At 41.3% G+C, this 26,554-nt stretch overlaps 1 protein-coding gene across 1 annotated transcript in view; it reads right to left on the reverse strand.

Annotated features, from left to right (window-relative positions):
- The window catches only part of arhgef10lb (Rho guanine nucleotide exchange factor (GEF) 10-like b), a 281,719-nt gene that overhangs the window by 135,179 nt on the left and 119,986 nt on the right, over nt 1-26,554 (reverse strand). The window contains exons 9-10 of the mRNA XM_039755432.1: nt 21,216-21,324; nt 12,160-12,268 (exon numbers count right to left, since the gene is read on the reverse strand). Of these exons, the coding sequence (XP_039611366.1) occupies nt 12,160-12,268; nt 21,216-21,324 (218 nt within the window). The remainder of the gene's footprint in view (nt 1-12,159; nt 12,269-21,215; nt 21,325-26,554) is intronic.

Below are 26,554 nucleotides of genomic sequence, written 5' to 3' on the forward strand. Positions count from 1 at the left end.
CCAGCGCAAGCGAGTCTATGAACCTAATTTAAAGTTAAGCTTTACACCCTGCTTTCCCCTTCGTTTGCATAAGCACAGTCCTTCACCAGCAATTTTAACTCCGTTACAGCAATTTTAACTCTGTTACAAAGTGATCAAAAATCTCGTTTATACCCTGCAACTTCTCATTAAAGTTGTATCTCGCAAATATCATATTCGTCGTAGGCATGACAAACGCCAGCGGCAGCGTGTCTATGAAATTAATTTAAACTTTAGGTTTACACCGTGCTTTGTTCCCGCAGTAGCTGCACTTATGAATATGTTTGTATGCGTCTCTCGCTTCATATTCTTTTGCTGCCTTCTCAATTGTGTAATACGTTTTTTGAACAGGTTTCATTCATCGAAGTGATCACTACCCAAATCGGTACTCGTGAATCTAAGATGTTTAACAGGCATTCCCGGTATTAAGTTGTGGATTTGCTTGCGGTTATTTAGCGGCAGCGCGTCTATGAACGTAATTTAAACTTAAGCTTTATGCCTTGCTTTCCTATTGATATGTCTACAAAGGCTTGTTCAGCATCAGAGGGTTTCAGCAGTAGCTGCACTTATGAATATGCAAAGCACAGTCCTTCACATGCGAATATTTAGCGGCAGCGTGTCTCCCTGACCATCTCATCTTCGTTTGCATAAGCACAGTCCTTCACCAGCGAATATTTAGCGGCAGCGTGTCTCCCTGACCATCTCATCTTCGTTTGCATAAGCACAGTCCTTCACCCTTGAATATTTACCTTATATGGGCAGGTACTCAATTACGTGGGAGGCGTGATGATGAGGGATGCAACTCTGCCTCACATGGCGACCGAGCTGCAGGCTATGGACGCAAGTAGGTTCCAGTTATGACCGTTACGCGTAGAATTTCAAAATGAAACCCGTCTAACTTTTGTAAGTAAGCTGTAAGGAATGAGCCTGCCAAAATCCAGCCTTCCACCTACATGGGAAGTTGGGAGAATTAGTGATGAGTGAGACAGTCAGTCAGTCAGTCAGTCAGTGAGGGCTTTGCCTTTAATTAGTATAGAAGAACAGCAGTGTATGTTACTGCTCACTGCAATATAAGAAAGAACAGCAATGCAATTCTACAACTTAAACAGCAGTAGTGCAGCGGCAGCAAGAAGTGCACTTCTCCAGGAAACACAACAGACAGTAGCTTTAGGTGGTCAGCAGTGTATTTCTTTACAACAACAACATTTATTTCTATATCACATTTTCATACAAAATGATGTCGCTCAAAGTGCTTTATAAGATGAAGAAAGAAAAAAAGAAAAATATAAAAATAAGATTAGGCAATACTAAGTAACAAAAAAGTAAGGTCAAATGGCCAGGAGGACAAAAAAAAACTCCAGGGACTAGAGAAAAAAAAAAAATCTGCAGGGGTTCCAAGGCCACGAGACCACCCAGCCCCAATTGGACTTTAGAGGCTGAGCCCTTCTGCACTTTTTGCAGCAACACCAGTTGACACTGCAATTCTGTCATTTACACAGTAGTGTAATTCTGTTAGGTACAGCAGTGTAGTTTTCCAATTTACACACTAGGGGGCAGCAGTGCGCTTCTCTGCTCAGAAGGTTTGAGAAGTAGAGGAGTGGCATGTGAGATTGCCCAGGTTATACTGCACTTCATACAACAGGGGCTAACATTGCATTTCACTACTCAGTGCATAATGACATTACATCACAGCATAATTCTCCAGTTTAGTGACTGGGGGCCAGCAGTGCCCTCCTCTGCTCAGAAGGATTGAAGTGTGCACTCTTCTAGTTTTTACATAGAAGATAAGGGCCAGCTGGGCACTTCTGCACTTTATACTGGATTGCTGGATTTGGGGGTTGACACTGCAGTTCTGTTATTTGCACAGCAGGGAGCAGCAGTGTACTTTCCTACTAATTAAAACAAGACAACAATGTAGTGGTGTGATTTGCATGGCAGGGACAGCAATGCCCACCTCAGTAGAAGAGTGACACCCAAGACTGTTTAGATCAGTGGTTCTCAACCTTTTGGGTCTTTTATCTGTTTTTGTTAAGTGATAATCCTTTATTGGCAGTAATGTTAATATAAACTAGCCAACATTTTCCACTGAATGACACACATTAAAAGTTGAATATGTATTTACTTTTTCTTGTTAAATATGGTGTACATAATAGATACGCATAAATAACAGATGTTTAATACTGAATCAAACTCAGTGGCCATTTGTCTTTTTTAACGGGTAATCAAGAGAAGGTGGAGAGGAATAGGTTTGACTTTGCAGGCCGCGGACTCTTCTTGAATTCTATCTATTGCACAAGGCAAGATAACCTGTTCACACAATGCTGCCATCTTGCTTTTATTTGGCAATTCGATGTGCAATGCGACAAAGCCCAGAGTGCCTGTTGACTTGCTGTACAAACTATAATATTTGTGGTAAAGCTTCAAGAGTTTTTATTTTTCATTTTAAAAAGTTGAACAATTTACTCTGTAAGTATCATACTCCAAATGCCTTTAAAGTTTGGAATGCTTCACGTTCTCATTTGGTAATACAACACCACAGATAATGAACAACAGCCATTGCTCATCGCATTTCAAGGTAACAGTTACCTACACAAACCAGATTTTCTGACGTACATTCTTTTAACATTCCTGTTTGATTCAGGTTTTTGGGATGAATCCTGCAAGGTTGATACAGAATTGGAAGAATTCAGAATAGCTGATGCTAGAAGGATTTAAGCTACTTGTCTGTGTCCTCTGCCTTTCTTAATGAAGGGTGCAGTGTAACACCGGTTGTCATCTGCTTTAATTGGACTTACTTCAGTTGATTCAATTCCCACGTGTGCAAGAGCAAAACGCCCCTTTGACTGGGTACAGAACTGGAAATCTGTAATCAGTTGCCCCCTAAAGCATTAAAGCAATGGATTTTATTTTTATATTAAGCTCACTTGTGTCACAAACCAGAGGTTAAAAACCCACTGGTCCAGGTTATACTTTAGCTAGCATTTGCACTTCATACAGCAGGGGGCAGCAGTGTATTTCACTACTCAATACACTATAACAAAGCATGGCAATGTAATTCTACGATGTACAGATCAGGGGGCAGCAGTGTCCTCTTCTCCACAAATGAAGTGAGAAATGCATTTCTCTAGGCTATACAGTAGATAGCACTATTAGGGGTCAGTAGAGCAATGTTGTACCTCAGGCAGCAGTGTACAGAGGACCCTCGGTTCACGAACGTCTCTGAACACGTACAAATCAGGTTACGACCAAAAAGTTTGCATCTGTTCACGACCACACACTCGGGTGATGAACAAGCCAGTTTCCCTTCCGGTTCGTACGCGCGGATGATCTCCTCTCCCTGAGCATTCCCTGTGCAGCCAGCCAGCGAGAGCGAGAGAGAGGGCTGGACGCATAAGGCTGAGAAGGCAGTTAAGGAATGCACCGGGCTTGTTTTTAAAGCGACTAATTCGAGCATTGTTTTAACCTCGTTGTATTTAATGAAGATTTTGTTCTATTGGATTTTAACCTCCACTTCACCTCTGTTTACAGCGATCGGCTCGTAGCGTGCATTGTTGCAATGTTATTTTTCTTGGTGGTTTATTAAATTACAGATTTTTCAAATGTTCATTTTTTTCCCTGTGCTTAAAACTCATTAAAAAAGTGTTTTTAGCGAGCGGTTCCTAGCGCTATAGCGCAAACTCTTGCAGTGTTAGTTTTCTCCGTTGTTCAAGGTTTTTACATTTAGTTTACTACTACACTGTGCATTCTATGGTATAATTAACTATTTTTATGCTTAAAAATCTTTAAAAATATATATATTTACACACAGCTCGTTCGGTCTGGAACGGATTATTGCGCTTCGACTTTTGCAGCTTCACTCCATCGCGGATTTTAAATGTAAGCATATCTAAATATATATCACAGATTTTTCGCTGGTTCGCGGATTTCTGCAGACAATGGGTCTTCTAATTTATGGTACATGCTTCCTCAGTTGGTTTGCCCAGTTGATTTCATACAAGGGATGCTATTGGCAGGATGGCTGAGAAGCTACCCAATCAGAGCATGTATTACGTATTAAATAAAACTCCTCAATGATATACGATATGCTTCCCGCGCGGTGCTTGATTGTTTGCATTTTCTCTGTCTCTCTCACTCTCTCTGCCTGATGGAGGGGCTGTTTGCACAGAGGCTGTTTGCCTAGAGCAGTGGTTCCCAAACTCGATCCTGGGGACCCACTGTGGCTGCAGGTTTTTGTTCCAACCAGATTCACAATCAGAGATAATAATCGATAACAGCTGATCTAATTTAATTAGATAGATAGATAGATAGATAGATAGATAGATAGATAGATAGATAGATAGATAGATAGATAGATAGATAGATAGATAGATAGATAGATAGATACTTTATTAATCCCATTAGCTGGTCTTTTTTACTCTTCTCTTATTCTGCATTCAGAAAAACACAACAGTATGGTTTTGACATTTAGAAATATTTATATTTTTTCTAAAGCAATAAATGCTTAACTCTCTTGTTTTCCTATTATTTCCCATTTTTCTGTGTAGTTTTCTCCCTTCATTTAGCCCTAATAGTGACAATTAAAAACCAACATAGTAGACACCCGGGATGATGAAAGCTGCAACGACTTCAGTGTCAGACTCACAATAATCAATTAAATAATTAGAACACCTGCTAAAGCACAATGAAAATTAGGTTGAAATACTGAACCTGACTTAAAAAAAAAACCTAAATATTCTCCACATAACTACAACTTCTCCATATAACTTCTTATTATATTTTAATAAAAATCTATCAGATTTAGTTTAGTTTAGTAATTTCTACATTGGCTTCAAAACACAGAAACTGGGAAATAATGACTCACTTAATTAGACTAAGAGTCCAATGAAAAACAGAAGTTGGCTGGAACAAAAACCTGCAGTCACAGTGGGTCCCCAGGAGCGAGTTTGGGAACCACTGGCCTAGAGCAGGGGTCCTCAATCACGGTCCTGGAGAGCCGCAGTGGCTGCAGGTTTTTGCTCCAACCCATTTGCTTAATAAAAATCACTTATTGCTAAAGTAACACTTCTGCTTCACTTTAGTGATTTTGAGCCCTTATTGCTTAATTTTGTCTTAAACAGCTATTTTAATTGCTCCTCATTATCAATAACATGCAAATGACAAGAGAGAGCACCATTTCTCCATTTAGCTTATTTACATTTACACCTGTGTGTATTTATCTGCACTATTGGGTTTAATTAAATACTTGGTAGAAAAATGAAGAGAAAAAAGTGAAGGACTGAGAATTACTCGTCCATTTTAGCCTTCAAATCATTTGCATGATAGAAAGGGAAAGAAAATCTAGAATATGAGAATGACCTGACATAGCAGAGTTAATTTAATTCCATAGCTTGTTAGTGCTTTATTGGCAAGAATTGCTTTCTAATTAAGCAACCAGGTCAGAACAAAAACCTGCAGCCACTGCGGCTCTCCAGGACTGGGATTGAGGACCCCTGGCCTAGAGGATACGGACGCTCCTCTAAAAAATGGCACTTTATCGCGGTGCTTCGGCATACTTAAAAGCACGTATTGATTTTTTGATTGTTTGCTTTTCTCTCTCTCTCTCTGACATTCTCTGCTCCTGACACGCATTCTTTGAAGAGGAAGATATGTTTGCATTCTTTTAATTGTGAGAAAGAACTGTCATCTCTGTCTTGTCATGGAGCACAGTTTAAACTTTTGACTAAAGGGTGTTATTTCATGTCTAGAGGGCTCTAATAATGTTAACAGTGTGGGAGAGTTTCTAAGGGCTTAACATATATAAAAATAACCATGCAAACATATGGTTTCTACTTCGCGGATTTTCATCTATCGCGGGGGGTTCTGGAATGCAACCCCCGCGATCGAGGAGGGATTACTGTAATTGTATTGTACATACAATCCTATGGGTAAAATTACTTCGGGTCACGACCAAATTGGGTTGCGACCAGAGTTTTGGAACGAATTACAGTCGTGACCCGAGGTTCCACTGTACTTCACTATTCAACTCAATACAACACAGCACAGTAGTGGAATTATCTAAATTACTCTGCCGGGCATGTGGTAGAATAAAATCCCAAACCAATAATATGCAAATTATCATCCATATTTATACATTTCTTAACATGTTGCATTGACACTCCTAATATGCTAATGGACAGCACCAAATGGCATGTTGCCATCTTTGTCTGGAGACCCTTCGGTCAAGCCTACTCCTAGTTAAATTCTATCCATTCATGCCCCTTATTCAAAATGTGAGTGCTTACCACTTATTGGCATTTTGCTGGCTTGGTCTTCAACCTTTTTTTAAAACATGCCCCCTTATTGTTTATCCTTCACCCATTTTTTTGGCATCACCTTTCAGGTGTCAATTCACTGATGGAGTGGTTAAAGAATGGGACCAAAACATTCTCTGAGGGCAACTTCTCCCAAACATCCAAGAACAGTCTGGTGGCCAACAACGCCTGATGGAGTACCGTGCCATAAGGAAAAAGTGAGAACTAAGTGGCTCAGGGAACAAAATCTCACAATTTGGGCTCTATGACCAGGAAACTCCCCAGACCTTTAATTCCTTGGAGAACTTGTGGCCAATCCTCAAGAGGCGGGTGGACAAACAAAAAGCCACCAATTCTGACAAACTCCAAACATTGGTTATGCAAGAATAGGCTGCCATCAGTCAGGATTGGGCCCAGAAGTTGATTGACAGACAGCATGCCAGGGCGAATTGCAGAGGTCCTGAAAAAGTAAGAAGGGCCAACACTGCAAATATTGACTCTTTGCATAAACTGAATGTAACTGTCAATAAAAGCATTTGAAACATATGAAATGTTTGCAATTCTACTTCAGTATACCATAGAAACATTTGACAAAAAGATCTAAAAACACAGAAGCAGCACACTTTGTGAAAAATCAACACTTTTGGCCACGACTGTAGACAGCACTAGTAGGGGTCTGAGAATTTCTGTCCTTGACACAACAAGAGGGGGTAGAAGAGCACTCAGGTTAGAGTCGTGACATAGCACCCAGTGTTTGCATTTGTTAAAATGATTTTACGTGCACACCTACAACAAGTCAAATGTTTGCACTTGTTACGGCAGGGGACAGTTGAGTAGTTTGGTTCTGCTGGCATAACAGCACACATTTCTCCAATTTAAGTGACTGCAGTGCATTTGCTCACTGTGTACAGCAGGTGGCAGCAGCTCCCTTGTGGAGTCATTAGGTCCCAAATGTTGTTAAAGAAGGCACTAAGCATCTTCCAGTCAAGGGCACAGTCACGGGAATGTTTGCAAAACATAAATAAAACTCAGCAGACCCAGGGTCTCTCTGGTGAAATCAACACGATGAGCAGAGCGGCTGGAGCATGAAATGATCTTGCAGAATGAAGTAACACACTGTGCGCTTAACTAAAAATCTATATGCACATCTGCACCCTGCTGAGCTCCATGGAGAAAGTCACTGCCTTGAGGGTATTTAAACTGCACAAGACCCAGTGGAGGTTGAGGTGCTGAACTATTTCATATCACCTTCCCCAAAAGTACCAGCTGCAATGGGCTGAGCAACTCTAGAGAAAAGGCTTTGAGATGGAACAGTAGGGCCCCAGAAGAATTTAAGGGCTTTCCTGATGAATGTAAATGTCATTCTGGGTTATTCAAATAATTTTCTATAAAGAGCACTGGGGAGGGAAGGCACTAAATGGGTCCTTAAAACAAAACCTTCATTACTCCGATTGTAAGAAGAATGTGAAGAATTCTGAGTGTGTTCGGGGTGTGGGTTGGGCAGTCATACTCGGGAATATCAAGGTTATGTTTGGGTCTGCCAAAAATGTACCCTGGGGAAACTCAAGAGTTTTGTGGAATAACAGAATAATAGCAGCAAGCTGGCAGGCCAATTTGGTGTAAACTAAGAGGCCGCTATTGTAACCTTTAGATGAGAGAACATCCAAGCTAGTAAGGGACACACAATAGAATACCTGCTAACAACAGCAGAACTCAGATTTGTCAGCCATTTTGGGCATTACCATTTGGCAAATAAAGAAAAGTAGGCAGCAAGGCACTTCTTGACTTTAGACACTAGGTGGCAATAATGCTGCTGGCATAAAGACTTGGCAGACGTGGCCAAAAGCATTGATAGATAGATAGATAGATAGATAGATAGATAGATAGATAGATAGATAGATAGATAGATACTTTTTAAAACCGTGAAAGTGTACCATAAAGTACTAGGGTCTTGTACAATGTTAGCCATTAGGAATGTAATGAGAGGTCAAGCAAAATGACAACTTTTATTGGCCAACTAAAAAGATTATAATATGCCAACTTTCGAGGCAACTCAGGCCCCTCCTTCAGGCAATGAACATTGCATTTTAAATGAAGAAGGGGCCAGAGTTACCACGAAAACTTGCATATTTTAATCTTTTTAGCTGGCTAATAAAAGTTGTCATTTTGCTTGACCCCTCATTACTGTTTTAAAAAGAATTATAATTGTCCATTTAATAACTGGTATCCACCATTCTTTATTCCATATTCGACAGAGTAGACATTTTGCTCTAAATTCAGGAGTTGAACATTAAAAAAAAAAACAACAAACAAATGGCAAGAAAAAATAATTTGGACCCCTTAGAACACAGGTTGCCAACTCCGGTTCTGGAGGACCACCGTGGCTGCAGGTTTTCATTCTAAACCTTTTTTAGAATGCCCCGTTTGTGCCAATTAACTTCTTTTGAATTCATTTTAATTGTTTTTTAAGATTTGTTCCCCTGAATTTCATTGTTCCTCTGAATTGCTTCATTTCTTTCCTTAAATGGCACCCAAACAGAAATGAAACGTGACGTGAGTGAGCCAACAGAAGACCAACTAAGTCAGGGCCTCAAACTCCAACCAATTTCACTCCGACCAGTTGCTTAATAAGGCGCCGATTCCTGTCGTTAAATAAACCCGTTCTTTAATTCCATGGCTTGTTGCTGCTCTCATTGTGCAATAGCAGACATTTCTGAAATTGTTAACTTTCTCTTTTCTAAGAGCACACTGGTAAAATGTTTTGATGACCTGAGTAGATCAGCATTCCTGAAACCTTCACCTTTCTTTATTTTCAGATGTTGTATGATGGACACCAGTTGTTCTGCCTCATTTTGTATCTCCTTAGTGTTTGCCTGCTAATTGAGGAAAAAGAAACAATTAAGGGGTCCAAGTGTTCAAGAGCAGGTCGATTAAAATGAATTCAAAAGAAGTTAATTAGCAGCAAAAATGGGTCACTCATTAAGAAAAGGGTAAGAATGAGAACCTGCAGCCACAGTGGTCCTCCAGGACCGGACTTGGTGACCCCTGCCTTAGAACAGGGGTGGGCAATGTTGGTCCTGGAGGGCCGCAATGGCTGCAGGTTCTCATTCAATGCCAGTTGGTTAATTAGAAATCAGACCTTGCCAATCTCAGGCTTTATTTAATTTCACAGCTTGTTAGTCTGCAATGTTAGGTTCTTGTATTGTAGAATTTTTCCTTTCCAAGGATATCAAACAAATGATTTGAAGCTTAAAAACTGATCATTTTCAGTCTGTCACCTTTTTCTCTAGAGTGTTTTATTAAACCAAATAGAGAATAATGAAGCCATACAGGTGTGAATGGAAAGTCAGATGGAGGACGGCTGGTCATTTGCATCTCATTGCTAATAAGGAACCATTAAAAACACTGAATGCAGCTGATTAAGACTGAAATGAGTAACTAAGGGTGGGGAACCTTAACAAGTGAGACCACTAAAATGAAGCATCAAAATGTCACTTATGCAATACATGCTTCATCAGCAATAATCAACTTCTCATTAAGAAACGGGGTTGGAACAAAAACCAGCAGCCACTGCAGCCCTCCAGGACCGACGCTTCCCATCCCTGCCTTAGAAATTGCCATCGTCAAATTCAAACCCACATAATCCAAGACCAGGGTCGTCACTGGAGCCTACCCCAGCTAGCATAAGGCGCAAGGCAGGAACACACCTTGGACAGGACGCCAGTCCATCACAGGCTGAACACAGACAAACATACCTCCCATATTCACCAAACACACACTAGGACCAATTTAGTTCTCCCCAAATCCATCTAACATGCATGTCTTGGGACTGTGGGAGGATACCGGAGCACCCAGCGGAAACCCACACAAACACAGGGAGAACATACAAATTCCACGCAGTGAGGATCTGGGACGTGAACCATGGTGTCCTTACTACAAGGCAGCAGTGCTATGACTGAACCACCATGGAATAGTTGGAATGCAGTGACAGTTCAAGCAGGCTAATTACTCTAATTAGTATTACAGGGGTCTTCAATCTTGTAGTCACTCAGTCTATCTAAATGGAGAAAAGTTCTCGGTTGTGTTGTGCCATTGGGTGCAACACATTGAATATCGGCAAGAGAAGGAACATAAGGCGGCACTGGCCAAGCATGGTTAAGGTAAAGTCTATAAGACCATCTCCAAGGTGCTTCATGTTCCTGTAACCACAGTAGTCAATACTAGCAAGAAGTAGAAGGTCCATGTGACCATAGCCAACCTCCCTGGACGTGGTTGCAAGAAGAAGACCGACCCTCAGATTAAATAGTCGAACGGATGAGAAAGAACCAAGGAAATCCACCAAGATGGATTCAGGCTGACCTCCCAGATCAAGGAACAAGAGTTTCAAGTCACAACTTCTGTTGTTGTCTGAATGAAAGTGGGCTCCATGGTAGAAGACCCCACATTCTGAAAACCTGACACAAAAAAGTCACAATGCTCACTGACAAGCCATGGCCCTTCTGGGAGAAAGGGCAGATGAAACTCGATTAGAGCTTTTTGGTAAGTCACAGCAGCTCTGTGTTCACTGGAGACAAAGCAATAATTACAAGAAAAAAACAAAAACATGAAACATGGTGGAGGCTCAATAATGTTATGGGACTGTTGTGCAGCCTGCGGCACTGGGGGTCCTTGAGTTCTGCGCAGGGCACAATGAAATTAGAAGATTGTTAAGGAATTCTGGGGAAAAATATTCTGCCCATTGTCAGAAGGCTGTGTCACAGACACGGGTGGGTCCTCCAGCAGGATAAGGACCCAAAACATCAGGAGAAGAAAACAATGGAAAGTTCTAAAGTGGCCCGCTAGGATATCTGATCTGAATCCAAATGAACATCCATGGAAGGGGCTGAAACTCACAGCGGGGAGAAGGAACTCATCAAACCTAAGAGAACAGGAGCAGCCAGTTGAGAGGTTGAAAAGTCTCATTCAGAGCTTCGGAAAGCTCTGCCGCACAAGAGTTTGCTACAAAATATTAGAGCAGGTGTTCCAATAATTTTGTTCATGATTTTAAAAATAAAGCCAATGAAAATGTTAAGTGCTAAATCAAAGCAAAGTGTCCGCTGTGGACCACCGGGGCGCATACAGCCGTCCTACTCTGACCACAGACAGGCTGAGACAGCAGTGTAGCACACAACACTCTTTATTTATAGCGGGGAGACACTTTTCTCACTCCCCAGATCACAGCACAACAGTACAGCAACATAGATAGTGCCAGTCTTTGTCTCCTTCCTTCTGTCAGTCCCTTTCACCTCCACTCCTTCTCACAAGCTTCGTCCTTCTTCCTCCCAACTCTGGCCCTTGAGTAGTGATTACAAGCCCCTTTTATAGGACCTTCTTCCAGCAGCACTACCGGGTGCCACACAGGGCTCAGTTAACATCCAGGTGCCCCCAGCATGGTTGAGCTTCCATGCTTTAAACCCATGCCATAGGCAAGGGGGCTGCCCTCTATCAGTCCAGGAGAGCCAATAAAGTCCTAAAAAACCTCTTTCCCCCAGTCTTTCCATTGTCAAGGTGTCCTGGCCGGGTAAGGGCCCCAGCCATCTGCCACACTGTGCTATAGAATATGGAACAAAGAATGATGGATACCAATTACTTTTTGCCAGTTTCAACTTATTTCACAGAAAACTGGGATTCTTTTTATAAATGGTTATACGTTTGGCCGCATCTTATTTGGGTGGATGGCACTTCCAATTACTCCAAACAGAAAATGCCACACGCAGTGGGGTGTCCTCAAACAAAAAAAAACAAAAAAAACACTGCACTTTACATTTGGAGGCGATGCAAAAATATCACGTAAAATATGACAACAGCAAAGACAACCTGATAGTTGCTCAGTCCAGATGGCATTGGTGACAGCTCTGGAGGAGGGTGCTTCATCTCTGAAACCGTGACGTCCAGGTATCCCACATCATCCTCCCACTCATCTAGAAAAGAAATGAGGAGACTGAGATACATACCAGTGAATGCATTGGTTACTTGTCAACAATGCACAATACCAGTAGTAGCCATGTCACAACGAAAGGCTCACCGTGGCATGACAGCAGGTTACAAGGTTATGGAATTGAATGAGGGGAGATTAGGTGTTGTGAGGTGGCAAAGGGCGGGAGTTATCTAAGAATTGCTTTTTGGTTTTATTTCTGTATCAGCAACCTAATCATTGTGTGTGATTGAAGTGCAGCAGAAAATGGGCGAGTTCTTGCCACTCAAATTCTAGCTGGTATGGGCACACTGCAGTCCTTTGCTAGGAGCAGCCTGCCATCTTTTTGTTTGGTATTCACTAAGCTGGCCTGTGTGATTACGCTTTGTTTCAGTATTTGTTAGGGTTTGTTGCCCTCTAGTGGAAAAATATTACATTTCTTGATTAAGCCGTTCGTTCTCATTATTTAACTCGATCTGGGCTCAAGTTTAAAAATGTAGGGCAGCATAGTGGCACATTATTAGCGTTGCTGCCACAGCCCAGCTGCCTACAGTATGTGTTGTCTGTTTACATAGGTTTTTCTCTGTGTACTCTGGTTTTCTTTCCACACCCCAAAACCATGCAGGTTGGGTAAATTCAATTGAATTCAGTTTATTTTTGTATTGTGCCAGCGCAGATTGCTTCTTGGGAGTAAAGGCACACCTCAGACAGACTGGCAGCTTAGGCTTGCTCATGTTCTGTACCCAGTTCTATCAGGAGAGGTTTCAGTTGCTTTTTGTGGTCTATTTATGTATTTATTTATTTGATACATCTTATTGTATTAAAAAAGGTACATTGTCAATCAGATCATAACATAGAGAAAAAATAAATAAATCCAAAACAGTACCCACCCACCTGCACATAAAAAGGAAACACCACATCAAATGCATTCACCCCATTTAACTCTATCTTCAGAAAGGGAGACTATAGAAAGAGAGATTTAGCCAGCTGAGGACGTCAGGGTACAATTTACAAAGAAAATAAACATGCAAAAAAAGAAACCAATAAAGTGTAGATTTTTTTTTTTTACAAGCACTTGCATACACATATCCGTATCTACCGTGTATATACAGACACACACAAATCCACCTTAACAAAAGGAAAAGTTTCTGTTTGTCTGTGTAGCTGTTTGTCAGTCCGGTTGTGAAGTCTCTGTCATTCCAACAGATGAGGCATCACAAACAATTTTAGTAGTAAAATGCATTGCATCTTCCATTTCAACAGATGGCGCATTAACACTGCTTTTATGAATCCTATACCAAATAGCATATAATAGAGACATATGCACTGCGTTTTTGCACATTGCAAACATTAATAGAAATGCATTTTATTACTACAAATGTCTGTGATGCACCATTTGTTGGAATGACAAATGCAATGCATATTAATACCACATGCATATTACAACATAATGAGGGCAATTTGAAAATTATGTGGTAACTATACCAGATAGAAGCTTACACAATACAACCCATCTGTGATGGCTTATGGGTAGCTTGAACACACACAGTACAGCCCCTCTGCCGTTAGTCTAGATGAAGCCAAGGTAAAATGAACATGGATGCTCCACTGCAGGATTGTACCACTGTTGAACAACGTGCCGTAGTGAGATTTCTTTGGGCAGAGGAAGTGAAACTGGCTGAAATTCACTAAGGGATGTTGGCTCAGTACGGCAGTAAAAACAGCAGGACTCAACAAAACGATTATGAATGGGTAGAAATGTTTAAAACGAGAAGAACAAGTGTAACTGACGAAGCTCAATCTGGTAGACCATCAACATCATGACCACCAGCCCACATTGACATGGCGAATGCTTTCATCAGAGAAGAAAGATGGATTACGTTGTCCACAGTTGCTGCACATTTGGATATTAGCTATGCATCTGCACATGCTATAGTGTAGGATGACCGGAGTTACTGTAAACTTTGTGCAAGATGGGGACCCAAACAGCTTACCGATTAGCAAAAGACAACATCCTTTGGTGAATTTCTACAGGTTTCACTCCCTCTGGCCAAAGAAATCTCACTATGGCATGTTGTTCTACAATGATACAATACTGCTGCGGAGAATCCATGTTCATTTGACCTTGGCTTCAACTAGACTAATGGCGTTCAAACTACACATAGGCCATCACAAACGTGTTGTATTGCATTAGCTTCTATCCATTACAGTTACATTTAATTTTCAAATTGCCTTTACTTTTTGATTTACCCTCGCACATTCCAATAGACTGTGCACTGAAGATGTTGACTTATTTTTATTTTTTATTGTGTTTTCTATTTTTCTATTCTTCATTTTGTAAAGCACTTTGAGCTACATTTTTTCTTATATGAAAATGTGCTATATAAATAAATGTTGTTGTTGTTGTTGGGTACCACAGCTAGCATACATACACAGTATATGCACAAACACACACAGAGACAGGTACTCACACATACGTACATAGGTACCTACATAAAAATGCATTTATTCACATAAACCTATGTTGGCACATACCCATACCTACATACTGCATCTAAAAATAAAGATTTCAACTCTGTCCTACTTCTTCAATCCATGTGCACAGATTGAACACCTTAAAGGCGAGGAGATATGAAAGCTCCGGGTTTCTCTGCTGTCTCTTCCAGGAAGATCAAGTACCAGGAGGAGGCTTTATTTAAACACAAGGCAGGTTGTTTGACAAGATGCTAGATTCCAAGAATGAAGTTATAGTTTCCACAGACATAAAACTGGATTAGGATGGCTGAGCAAGTGGTTGGATGGAAGAAAATAAAGACCTGTCGCAGTATAAGCTAGCAGAACATTATAAAAAGGAAGGAGCTCAGCCTGAAATCAAAGACAACGTTATCCCGGCCCAGTGAGGATGAGTGTGCCCTGTCATGAGCAGAACCCTGGACAGGCACAGATTTGAAAATAAATAGTTATTTAATAATTATTTAATGATTACATTTTTTTTTTCATTATTATGAACTCAAACTATTTAAAACTACGATCATACATTACTTGAAACAGTCAATCATTTCTGTGCTTTTCTAAGACCCATAACAAGTTTCCTTATAACCAAACAAAAAGTGGAATTACAAAATTGTCCGTTTTCACAGGTTGATATTCACCTCAAGGATAGCAATGTTTGTTCTACAGACATGGGATGAATGAGATTGCAAATAAATATAGTACATGAATATTTAAATAAACAGCAGCACAGCAAGGCCAAATGTGATAATTGAGGATAATTGCATACGGTCTTTGTATAAAGTACAAAAGATTTTATTTTGCTACACATAACTATCACCTAATTAACACAGAAGCTCGCTCATTGCATTAGATGATCACACAACATTATTAAGTATATGAAAATTACAGCCTCTGCAACATAAGATCTGACTCCACTGTGCAGGATCAGCCGCAGCTCTACAAGATCCCACTTAGCCGCATGAGGCCAGACTTGGTTACTAAACACAATCAGCTAAACTCATGGGGGATCAGACTTCAGTTCAAGTGGTCACCTACTGCAGCATGTGAATACTGCATCAGGCCCCTTTCTAAATCAGAACCAACTTTGCTGCACAACATCCGTGACCACCGTCAGGGGGCACCAGGACAGGGTAGTGAAAGGAAAGCACTGCCCCACTATTTTATATTATATATATATATATATATATATATATATATATATATATATATATATATATATATATATATATATATATATATATGTATATATATAAATAAAATCTTCATTTGGTTCTTGATCTTTGTTTGTCCTCGAATGAATTAGAAGAAGAAGCACTAGATGGCAGTAGAGAGACAGCTAAAACATAAGCATTGCATTAAGAATCTCCTCCATGCTTACACTACTGAAGACTGTAGTACGCCAGTCACACCTCAAAACACAGACATTCAAACTAAACAAATTGTTGTGCTTTAAATTAACTAAATTTCATTTAAATTTCATTTAAATCTTGATCTTTGTCCGCGAATTCCATGCATGCGTAGACCACCTTCCAGTTTAGTACGTTGTTACTCACGAATGCCAACAATGTGCGGAATAACGAAAGGGGTGGTGGACAGCGTTACGCTGGTTAGCTCCTGAGGCCTGGTTAGAGAATGAGATTGCCGAAGATAAAAGGTACGTGTCTACGTAACATATGAATGAAAGAAAGACCGTGGGTAAAATGAATGACAACGTAACAGCACGTTCCGGAAATTATTATTGCTACATTGTAGCCGGCGAGTGCTGCGCGTCTCACAGTTGTACCGTGGCTTGCTCACATGTCAGTGAAGTGATCCCTATTAATGCTTTAAAGAGCCTGGATACCTATGTGTCCCCCTTTTATAACCATTGCTCCGTGTATATTGCCTTATTCTTTGGATTGCCACAAAGCAACCTGCAAGATAGGAGAAAGGTTGATAAGAGATCGTGAGAGGAAACGACAGCGTTGTGAAAACGAGAGGGACTATGAACGGACAGAAGCAGAAATGCTCCTACACCACCACATAATTACGATTCGGACAGTGATTCCGAGTAGGCCGTTCCTATCAAATCAATATCCAAGGATTTTCTTTTGTAATTTTGTTTCCCTTATAAAAAATCATAATGCTGTGCGACGAAGGGCCCAGTTCACGACTGGCAGCCGCGTTTAAACAGGGAGCCTTTCACAGACAACTTTAACACGCGCAACGTAGTTGGGCGCTCATGGCTAGTATATATATATATATATATATATATATATTTTGTGAAGGACGGCTGGGGCCCATGACGCCCCTTCTGTACATGTTCGAGGGGAGCAAGCATGGGCTGCACAGTACCTCCCCCAGACCACTTGGTGGCAACCCCCTGGGTGATTCTGGTTCCTCAGATACCCGCAGGGCTCCATGGGAGATGGAGTTCTCCACAGCCCTGTTGGGATCCAGGGTGGCCACTAGGAGGCACTGCAGGGGTTCCAGGGCCCGTCTGGGTGGTAGTTCAGCCACACCTGGAGGTGCAATCGGAAACTGGTGGTCAAGCACCTGAAGCACTTCCGGGTGAGCTATAAAAGGAGCCACCAGCCACCACTCCAGGAGGCAGAGTCGGGAGGAGGAGGACAATGCTTGCCAGGAGAAGTGGTGGTGGAGACCAGTGTGTTTTGTGTAGTGCTTGGGATGCTTTTGGGACTGTGTACTGCCTGTGGGACACAGGGAAGACATGCCCCACAGGTGAAGAAAAATAAAAGTTTATTGGCTTTTATGCGTGCCACCGGTGTCAGTCTGTGTCGGGTCGGCACAACATATATATAAATATAAAATGTTAATGCACTAGTCCAGTGTTTGCTACAAGTGTCAAGATTTTAGTAGCTTCATCAGGTTTTTCTTCCAAAATAGTATATAAGAGTCAAATCCTTTAAATTAATGTTAATGGTAAATCTACCTTAGTTTTTGCTTATCTTGAAGTTAAATATAATGAAGCTTTTGTATACATAATCGACTATTCTGGTCCACACCCTGTAAGTTAAAAGTAATGGAATGTTCTTAATGTTAGCTCTTTGTGACTAGAGAAAAGCTCTTAGATTTAAGTTAGATAGCTAAAAAGAAACATGAGCTGCTAGACAGAAAGGCATTAACAGCATAGAGTTTTCTGACCATTACGTACATATGTACATATGTGCGATAAATAAGATAACATATAGAAACCTAAAGAAATGTAACTTGGATACTTAAACCTTAAGCACAATACCACAGATAAGAAGTTATCATTTTCCCTTTTCTGTGCATATTATCAACTTTTTTCCCTTATTTTTGTGTGAACCATTTGCTTTACATTTCACTAAGGCACTTGAACTGAGGAGTGTTTTTGTTATGTATGACGAGAATTACTAGTGCTGGAATGCATTTTTGGTAGCTTTGTTTGATCTGTTTTGAATTATTTGGAAATCCTAGACTAATGCAGCTACAAATAGTTATTATAACATTTTGGAGATGGTTTAAAAAATTTTACGCTTTGATTTAACTTTTTCTTTTTTCCCCCCACAACACCATTTTATTTCCAATAGGAAAGGGTTGCTGGGCATCACTATAAGCAATGTCAAGAGGTCATCACTTCCATTGGTCATTTCCTTGACCAAGTTTGCAAATATCAAAAGAAGAAAAAACATTTCTAAGTTCTTATTATTTTTTAATAACTTTTATTTGATAGTGGAGTGGTGGCTCTGAGGCTAGGGATCTGCACTGGCAATCGGAAGGTTGGCGGTTCGAATGCCGTAAAATGCCAAAAGTGTCTCTGCTCTGTTGGGCCCTTGAGCAAGGCCCTTAACCTGCAATTGCTCCGTCAGGGGTATGACGTTAATCTGCATTCATCCCTGCATGTAGGCCCTCCAACCTGTAGGGAAAAACCTGGGGGTTGGTGACAGAATTGGCACTCCAGCCACCATAAAAAAAACCTCACACTGTTCCACTACATCTGGACTAGTGTGGTGCTGAGGTATCACCCGCTGCATGGCTGCACTCGGGTCCTAATCTGGATCCTGAGTTGGTTTGCTGTGTGGTGGGTGCGGCAATGCAATGTATCAGCGCCTGCTCCTAACCTCTCTCTCTTTTCCCTCAACTACAATTTCGGTTCATGGTTAGGCTTTGCCTCTGGGTTTCTTTAAATCACTCAATATCGACTTGAGCTTTGTTACTTTGAACTCCCATCTACCTCCTGGCCTTTTAATTGCCACAAGGCACAACAATAAGAATTCAGAATTCAGCTGTGTATAACCAGCCTTTACTGCACAACGTCAGGCTTTTCTAAATACCATCTGACACTGAACATCATCAGCCCCTGCTACAAGTTATGAGTTATGCTAGTAATGCTAGAATCCTAACTAGGAAAAGAAAATCCAAACACATTTCTCCAGTTTTAATGTCACTACACTGGTTGCCTGTGTCATTCAGGATTGACTTTAAAATACTGCTTATGCTTTATAAAGCCTTAAATAATCTCGCTCCATCTTATATATCGGAATGCCTGACACGTTATATTCCAAATCGTAACCTTAGATCTTCAAATGAGTGTCTCCTTATAATTCCAAAAGCTAAACTTAAAAGAAGTGGTGAGGCAGGCGGCCTTCTGCTGGTATGCACCTAAAATCAGGAATAGCCTGCCAATAGGAAGTCGCCAGGCCAATACAGTGGAGCACTTTAAAAAACTGCTGAAAACACATGACTTTAACATGGCCTTTTTATAACTTCACTTTAACTTAATCCTGATACTCTGTATGTTCAATTCTTCATAATAACTATTCACAGTGGCTCTAAAATCCATACTGACCCCAACTCTCTCTTCTGTTTCTTTTTCCTGTTGCCTGCGCCACCACAACCTACTCAAAGCATCATGATGCACCAACATTGATGGACTGAAAGCCAGAAGTCTACGTGACCATCATCATCAGGTCCTTCCATGAAATCCCTAAATACAAAGAGGACTGTTTGACTTATGTTAGGTAGATTGCCCAGAGGGGACTGGGTGGTCTCGTGGTCTGGAACCCCTACAGATTTTTTTTCTCCAGCTTTTGGAGTTTTTTTTTTTTTTGTTTTTTCTGTCCAGCCTGGCCATCGGACCTTACTTATTCTATGTTAATTAATGTTGACTTATGTTTATTTTTTATTGTGTCTTCTATTTTTCTATTCATTTTGTAAAGCACTTTAAGCTACTGTTTGTATGAAAATGTGCTATATAAATAAATGTTGATTGATTGATTATGAGGTTTTGCCACATATGATGAGTCACTTAAGCATAAGGCTCATCCTCTGCTGTATAAATCCAAGATTTGACACACAAATCAAACTTTGCTGGACATGATTATTCTCGGTTGCCTATGGTGAGTGTTTTGTACAGAACATCAGGCTCTGAATCGATTACAAAATTGACCCCCATTAGATTTGTCTTGGCTGCAAGTGATCACCTACTGCTTTTCAGAATTGACTTGACTGCACTTGACCAGTCATAAATATTTTGGACCAATTAGCCCCCATCATGACAGATCTGACTTTACTCCACATGCCTACCCTCTGCTCATAGACCTGCTTTTGCTGCACGTAAGTAGCCACATGACTGTCTAGAGCCACTTAAGTGCTTATTTGGCTGCACATGGCTGTGACCTTCCTGTAGCTGGTCAGAATTCGCCTTGGCTGACCCCTCCAGACGAGGACAAGCAATTGTCGCCATAATCTGTTCCTTAAGGGCAATGCCTCCCTAAATCCTCTGCACATCTAAGGAAACTCCCTGAGGCTTCTCACCAGATTTGAAGCATTGTGCCAGCTGAATTCACCTAGTGTTAGAAAACATGTCGAACAGCACTGATAAACACAATTAGGCATTTAGTGCATGGCCTTTAGTTTTGCTCAATTTATTTAAAAAGCAGGCTAAGATTTCATAAAGAGACATACTATATTCTATATATAAAAACATATATGTAGGGCGGAGTGGTGGCTCTGAGGCTAAGGATCTGCGCTGGTATTCTGAAGGTTGCCGGTTCGAATCCCCATCACTGCCAAAAGAGATCCTACTCTGTTGGGCCCTTGAGGAAGACCCATAACCTTCAGTTGCTCTAGGGACGCTGTACAATGGCTGACCCTGCGGGGTATGCGAAAACAAACAAATTCCTAATACAAGAAATTGTATAAGGCAAAATAAAGAACAAAAAAAATATATACTGTATGTAAAACGCAGAAATACAAAACCTTATTACAGTTATACGAAGAAGCACATTAATTAAAATAAATAGTAATAAAATTTTAAGAAATTCTGATATGCTGTATATTGCCTCAGACATTTCACTAATAAGTTGTAGAGTTTAGCTGCCTGGATGGTTTACATAAAACACTAACTGTGCTGGGATGTCTGCACCATTAAGGCTGGCTCAGTCTCCATGTTAAAGTGAGGCGAGTGCATTTACCTTGTGACTCTTTCTTCTGGAGAAAGGTCACCTTGCGCATGACGGCTATCTTGGTCTTCTCCAGGCCATCCTTTGTCCCATTGCGTGCTGCTTTCATCAGTTGGTGAACCTGTCAACACAAAGCAAACAGCAGTAGACGCCAATCAGCCCAAGCAAGGCCATTCAAGTGCCCACCACACAATTCACTACCACCTTACTTCCCCATTAACCGAATACTCCGAAACGGTTTCAACAAAACACAGCAGAAAGGTTATTCACCTCCCAAAACACTCCAATGAAGATGCAAAGAACTCGCTCCCCGCAGTGCGGCAAGGGCTGCCTGGCATTGTGCCACCCATAACGAGCAGTTAAACCCATTTGTCATTTCCTGCCAAGCGTATTGATTCCATGAATTTCCTTCTCTGGTTATTTTACCTGCAAATATGGGTAAGTATTGCACAGCATGCACATTCCTGCCAGAAAGAGGCAGCAAAGAGCTATTTTATGTAAAATGTGGAGAAGTTTTTCCAAAGTGAATTTTTGATCTGGATTCTGACTCTCAGTCATTGTCCATCTGAATCTGAACCCTGCCTGGTGTGTGGAAAAGTAATAAAAGTAGCTTCCTACACATACGCGAGGATTCAACTGAATACAAATATACAAGGCCGCAGTGCGTCAACAAACTACAAACAATACCACCTAGGAACCAGACAGGTTAGAATCAGAAAATGATCAAATTCACACTCCTTATTCTTATGAACATCCACAGTCAGACAAATATTAATACGTAATATCACATTCAGTGTCACTGCTTTGTAGAATCAGGAGTAGATCAGTTACATAAAAAGCAAGGGGTGTCAACTCCAATGAATACTGCATTTAGAAATGATATTTTTTTCTTTATGTGCCACTTACCCCATGTACTCTGTAGTGATGGCAGAGAAAGAAAAAAGTAATCTCATGTTTTCATGCAGAACAGAATAAAAGTTTCTGATACGAGGTGTGGCAGAAAAGTAATGAGACTGGCAACACTGCAAGCGATCTGGCAACGCTGCGCTGTTGTCCTTGATAGAGCACGTGTATCAGTACCCTCCCATAGCTCAGTGCGAGTTTCAACTCCTTCCGTTAACTACGTGATTTTTGTGACTGCTATTAGCGAAGTTGTGTTTTGGTTGTGCGTCACGCAAAATGGAACAGCGGAATTTGGAGCAACGTTGTGCCATTAAACGGCAAGTGTGACGTTTGAAAAGTTAAAACAGGTCTATGGGGAACAAGTTTTTCGCTGGCAAAAATCATTTTTGGAAGGCAGAAAACACGTTGAAGATGAACGCCGTTCAGGGAGGACTTCAACTTCGAAAACCAATGAAAACATTGAACGTGTGAACACTCTTGTGAGATCAGACCGTCATTTAACATTAAGAATGTTGAGTGAACAATTAAATTTGAACAGATTTACCGTTCATCAAATTTTGACTGAACATTTGCACATGCGAAAGGTCTGTGCCAAAATGGTGCCGAAAAACTGCCCTCTCCATAACAGAATTTTTGACCTCAAAAGGCATTCCTGTGGTTCCCCAGCCCCCTTATTCACCTGACCTCAGTCCGTGTGACTTTTTCCTTTTTCCTAAACTGAAAAATGTCCTCAAAAGACGTCATTTCGGGACTTTAGAAAACATCCAAAAGAGTGTAACGGACATGCTGAAGACCATACCGGTTGAAGACTTCCAGCGCTGCTACCAACAGTGGGAACAACGTCTCCATCGTGTGTAGCTGCCCAAGGGAACTACTTTGAAGGGGATAACATTGATGTTTGAAAAAAATAAAAACTTTGGTAAATAAAAAATCAGTCTCATTACTTTTCTGCCACACCTCGTATACTAGGTGTCTATGGTGATCAACGCTACACAACAGGAAACATTCTTGGAAAAAAAAATCTCACATTACTTGGGTCGTATAATCGACGTGTGAGTATACGACTGGAAGACTTGACAACATCCCAAACAAATATGCATCCATCCATCCTTCCCTCCATTATCCAACCCATTATATCCTAACTGCAGGGTCACGGGGGTCTGCTGCAGCCAATCCTAGCCAACACAGGGCACAAGGCAGGAAACAAACTCCGGGCAGGGTGCCAGCCCACTGCAGCCAAGCAAATATAGTTTTACTAAGATAATGTTAAATAAACCACCTCCAGAAAATGCTTAGGCATGACTAAGCTTTTTGAATTGAAGACATCTAATTGCCATTGTTACATTTATATTCATATCCACAACTGGAGTACCTCAAGATCATTTTGCGGAAGGCTATGTAACTGAACGGGTGAACTGACCCTCGGCTTGTTGAAGCATCTCAGATATGTACAAGTCCAAGGCAGGTTCTCCTCCTGATAAAGCTTTCACTCGCCTTTCTTTAACTTTTAGTCTTCGGTTGTATTGTTGCATTTTTTTTTGATGCTGTCACATGAAACTTTGTGTTAGCCAATGAATAAACTGTTTCTGGGGTGAACTGCTAACCAATGAATGAGGAAGGCCTTCAATTCAAATACTCGGTCATATTTGACTGCGCCACGTTTCCATTTCCGAGAGCGCGGTCTTAAAGTGATCTGAATAACAATATTTTAGTAAAAATGGTGATTGGAATGTTGTGAGCTTACAACTGGATATCTGGGATGTGGATTACGTGACATGAATAATGCGAAAATTTTTCATGGACTTGTTTACTGTTGTCTAGTGTTGGTCAGCATAAACCCTTATTGTATCGAAAACCTTTATTATCTTCATCATTCTGCATGGAAATGAGATTTTTCTCAGCTGTCACTATAAATGGCATTGGGCAAGTAACAATGTATAATTTTTGGATGCAGTATTCCTATGACAATGTTCACATATTCACTATGGTGGTCCAGTACCTGATTTCAGGATGACCATATAAAGCCACAAGGAGGCATCAGCACCCATCCATCCGTTTTCCTGACCTGCTTACCAAGGGCAGAGTTACAATGCGGCTGCATTGGGTAGAAGGCAGAAAAATCACCAGGGCATGGCGCCAGTCCATCACAGGGTGAACACACACACCTACTCACACACACTCATTAGTGTCAATTTTAGCAACGCCAATTCACTTAGCCCTTTGTTAATACCAAAACATACCCACTTAAACATACTTCACTTCAGAGCGGGAACAGAGCTAATCCTGGGATGAAGCCGCACCTAATGTAGCGCTACTCCATTACAGGGCCCACTTGTGCGCACACAGACACCTGCACTCTCACAGGGACAATTTGGAATTGCCATTCAGCGTAACAAGCATGTCCTGCAAGATGTGCAAATTAAAACCCTGGTACCCACAGGAAGACCACATAGACTTTGACAGGGGGCAATGACCGGAGTATGAGATCTCTGTATCTGTGAGAGATCCCTAATCAGTGGACTTTCTATTCATTGAAAAGGAAGGGGAAAATGCAGCTTTTTTTTTTTTTTACTTAAGTTGGACTGTCCTTGGCAGTAGTGTACTATTGGGGTACTAATGTACTTCTTTACATTCCATACCATATTTTAAGCCCTCATAATTCTTAGCGGGCAGCACGGTGGCGCAGTGGTAGCGCTGCTGCCTTGCAGTTAGGAGACCCGGGTTCGCTTCCCGGGTCCTCCCTGCGTGGAGTTTTCATGTTCTCCCCGTGTCTGCGTGGGTTTCCTCCCACAATCCAAAGACATGCAGGTTAGGTGGATTGGCGATTCTAAATTGGCCCTAGTGTGTGCTTGGTGTGTGGGTGTGTTTGTGTGTGTCCTGTGGTGGGTTGGCACCCTGCCCGGGATTGGTTCCTGCCTTGTGCCCTGTGCTGGCTGGGATTGGCTCCAGCAGACCCCCGTGACCCTGTATTCGGATTCAGCGGGTTAGAAAATGGATGGATGGATAATTCTGAGCAGAGTCGTAGGGGACTGAAGCTTATCCCAGCAAACATTGGGGGCAAGGTAGGAACAATCAACTGGACAGGGCACTAGTCTATTGTAAGAGAACACACTCTCTCACACTTGCACACATACACACAACACAAATCCATCATGCCCAATTTGGTGTCGCCAATCCACCTAATCTGCCTGTCAAACACATAGGGAGAACAAGCAAACTCCACGCAGGGAGGACCCGGGACTGCGAGGCATCAGCGCTACCACTGCACCACCATGCCGTCCACTTCTTTACATAATAAAAAAGAAGTAGAAGTAGTAAAAGACAAGTGTTACACAGTAGGGGGCAGCACTGCACTTTAGTACTTGGCAATTACGTTTGCACTTTACAATCCGCAGGAGTAAAGAGAAGTCATTCGACTACACTCTTCTTCATTGATGAGAACAGCAAAAGAACAGAACAGAAGTGCCTCTCCATTTTATGGATATAAGAGAGTTAGCCGAGGACAAGCAGAAGTGTGCGGTTCTTTACACAGAAGGGGGCAGTTTTTCCATTTTACCACACAGATGGCATTAGCAGTACACATCTGTCCTCTGTGGAGGACACCAGTGCATGTCACTATACAGAAAGGTTTAGTACTACCTTTCTCTACTTAAGACTTAACAGAATTAGCCTGAATCTTGCCTGAAGAAGGGGCCTGAGTTGCCTCGAAAGCTTGCATATTGTAATCTTTTTAGTTAGCCAATAAAAGGTGTCATTTTGCTTGGCTTTTCTCTACATTCATAATGGCTAACACGGTACAACAACCTAGTACTACAGAATTAGGGGTGTTAAGCAGAACTGTTGTGCACTTTATACAGTAGGGGGCAGCAGTGCACTGCACAGTACAGCCTTTAAGAGTGTGTCTCCATTTTATAACCAGAATTAGCAGATTTAAGCAAAGATTTTCTGAACATTAAGCAGCAGGTCAAACAGTACACTCTATAGTGAAGAGGGAAACAAAATGTCTGCTTCTCTATTTTATCCAACAGACATCAACACGGCCCAACAGGCCAGTTCCACAGTAGTAGATGCCACCACTCGTACATGGCTCAAAAAAGACCTTTTGATGTAAAGTTAATTTATGCTTTTAACAATGAAGGTCTGCTGTTAATTATTTCATTCATTTTAGAAACCAATTTTATAATTGTTACAGCATGCACTCTCACCACTACACAGATAATAACAGGGATGATGGAAACAATACTACATTACTGCTTTTGACCCGCTGACAGTCAGGTGCACTACAGGTAATGTGCCTTATTTGGGACTGCATGAACAACTGCTCAATCAACACAAAGTCAAACCTGCGGTACCCAAGGATTCTCCAAAGAGACCCAGAACTGAAGGAGTCTAGTCTTCGTCTCAGGTCACCGGACAGCATTCATGTCTCACAACGATATAGCAAGACA

Source organism: Polypterus senegalus, chromosome 6, assembly GCF_016835505.1.
Source record: "Polypterus senegalus isolate Bchr_013 chromosome 6, ASM1683550v1, whole genome shotgun sequence".
NCBI classification, from domain to species: domain Eukaryota; kingdom Metazoa; phylum Chordata; class Cladistia; order Polypteriformes; family Polypteridae; genus Polypterus; species Polypterus senegalus.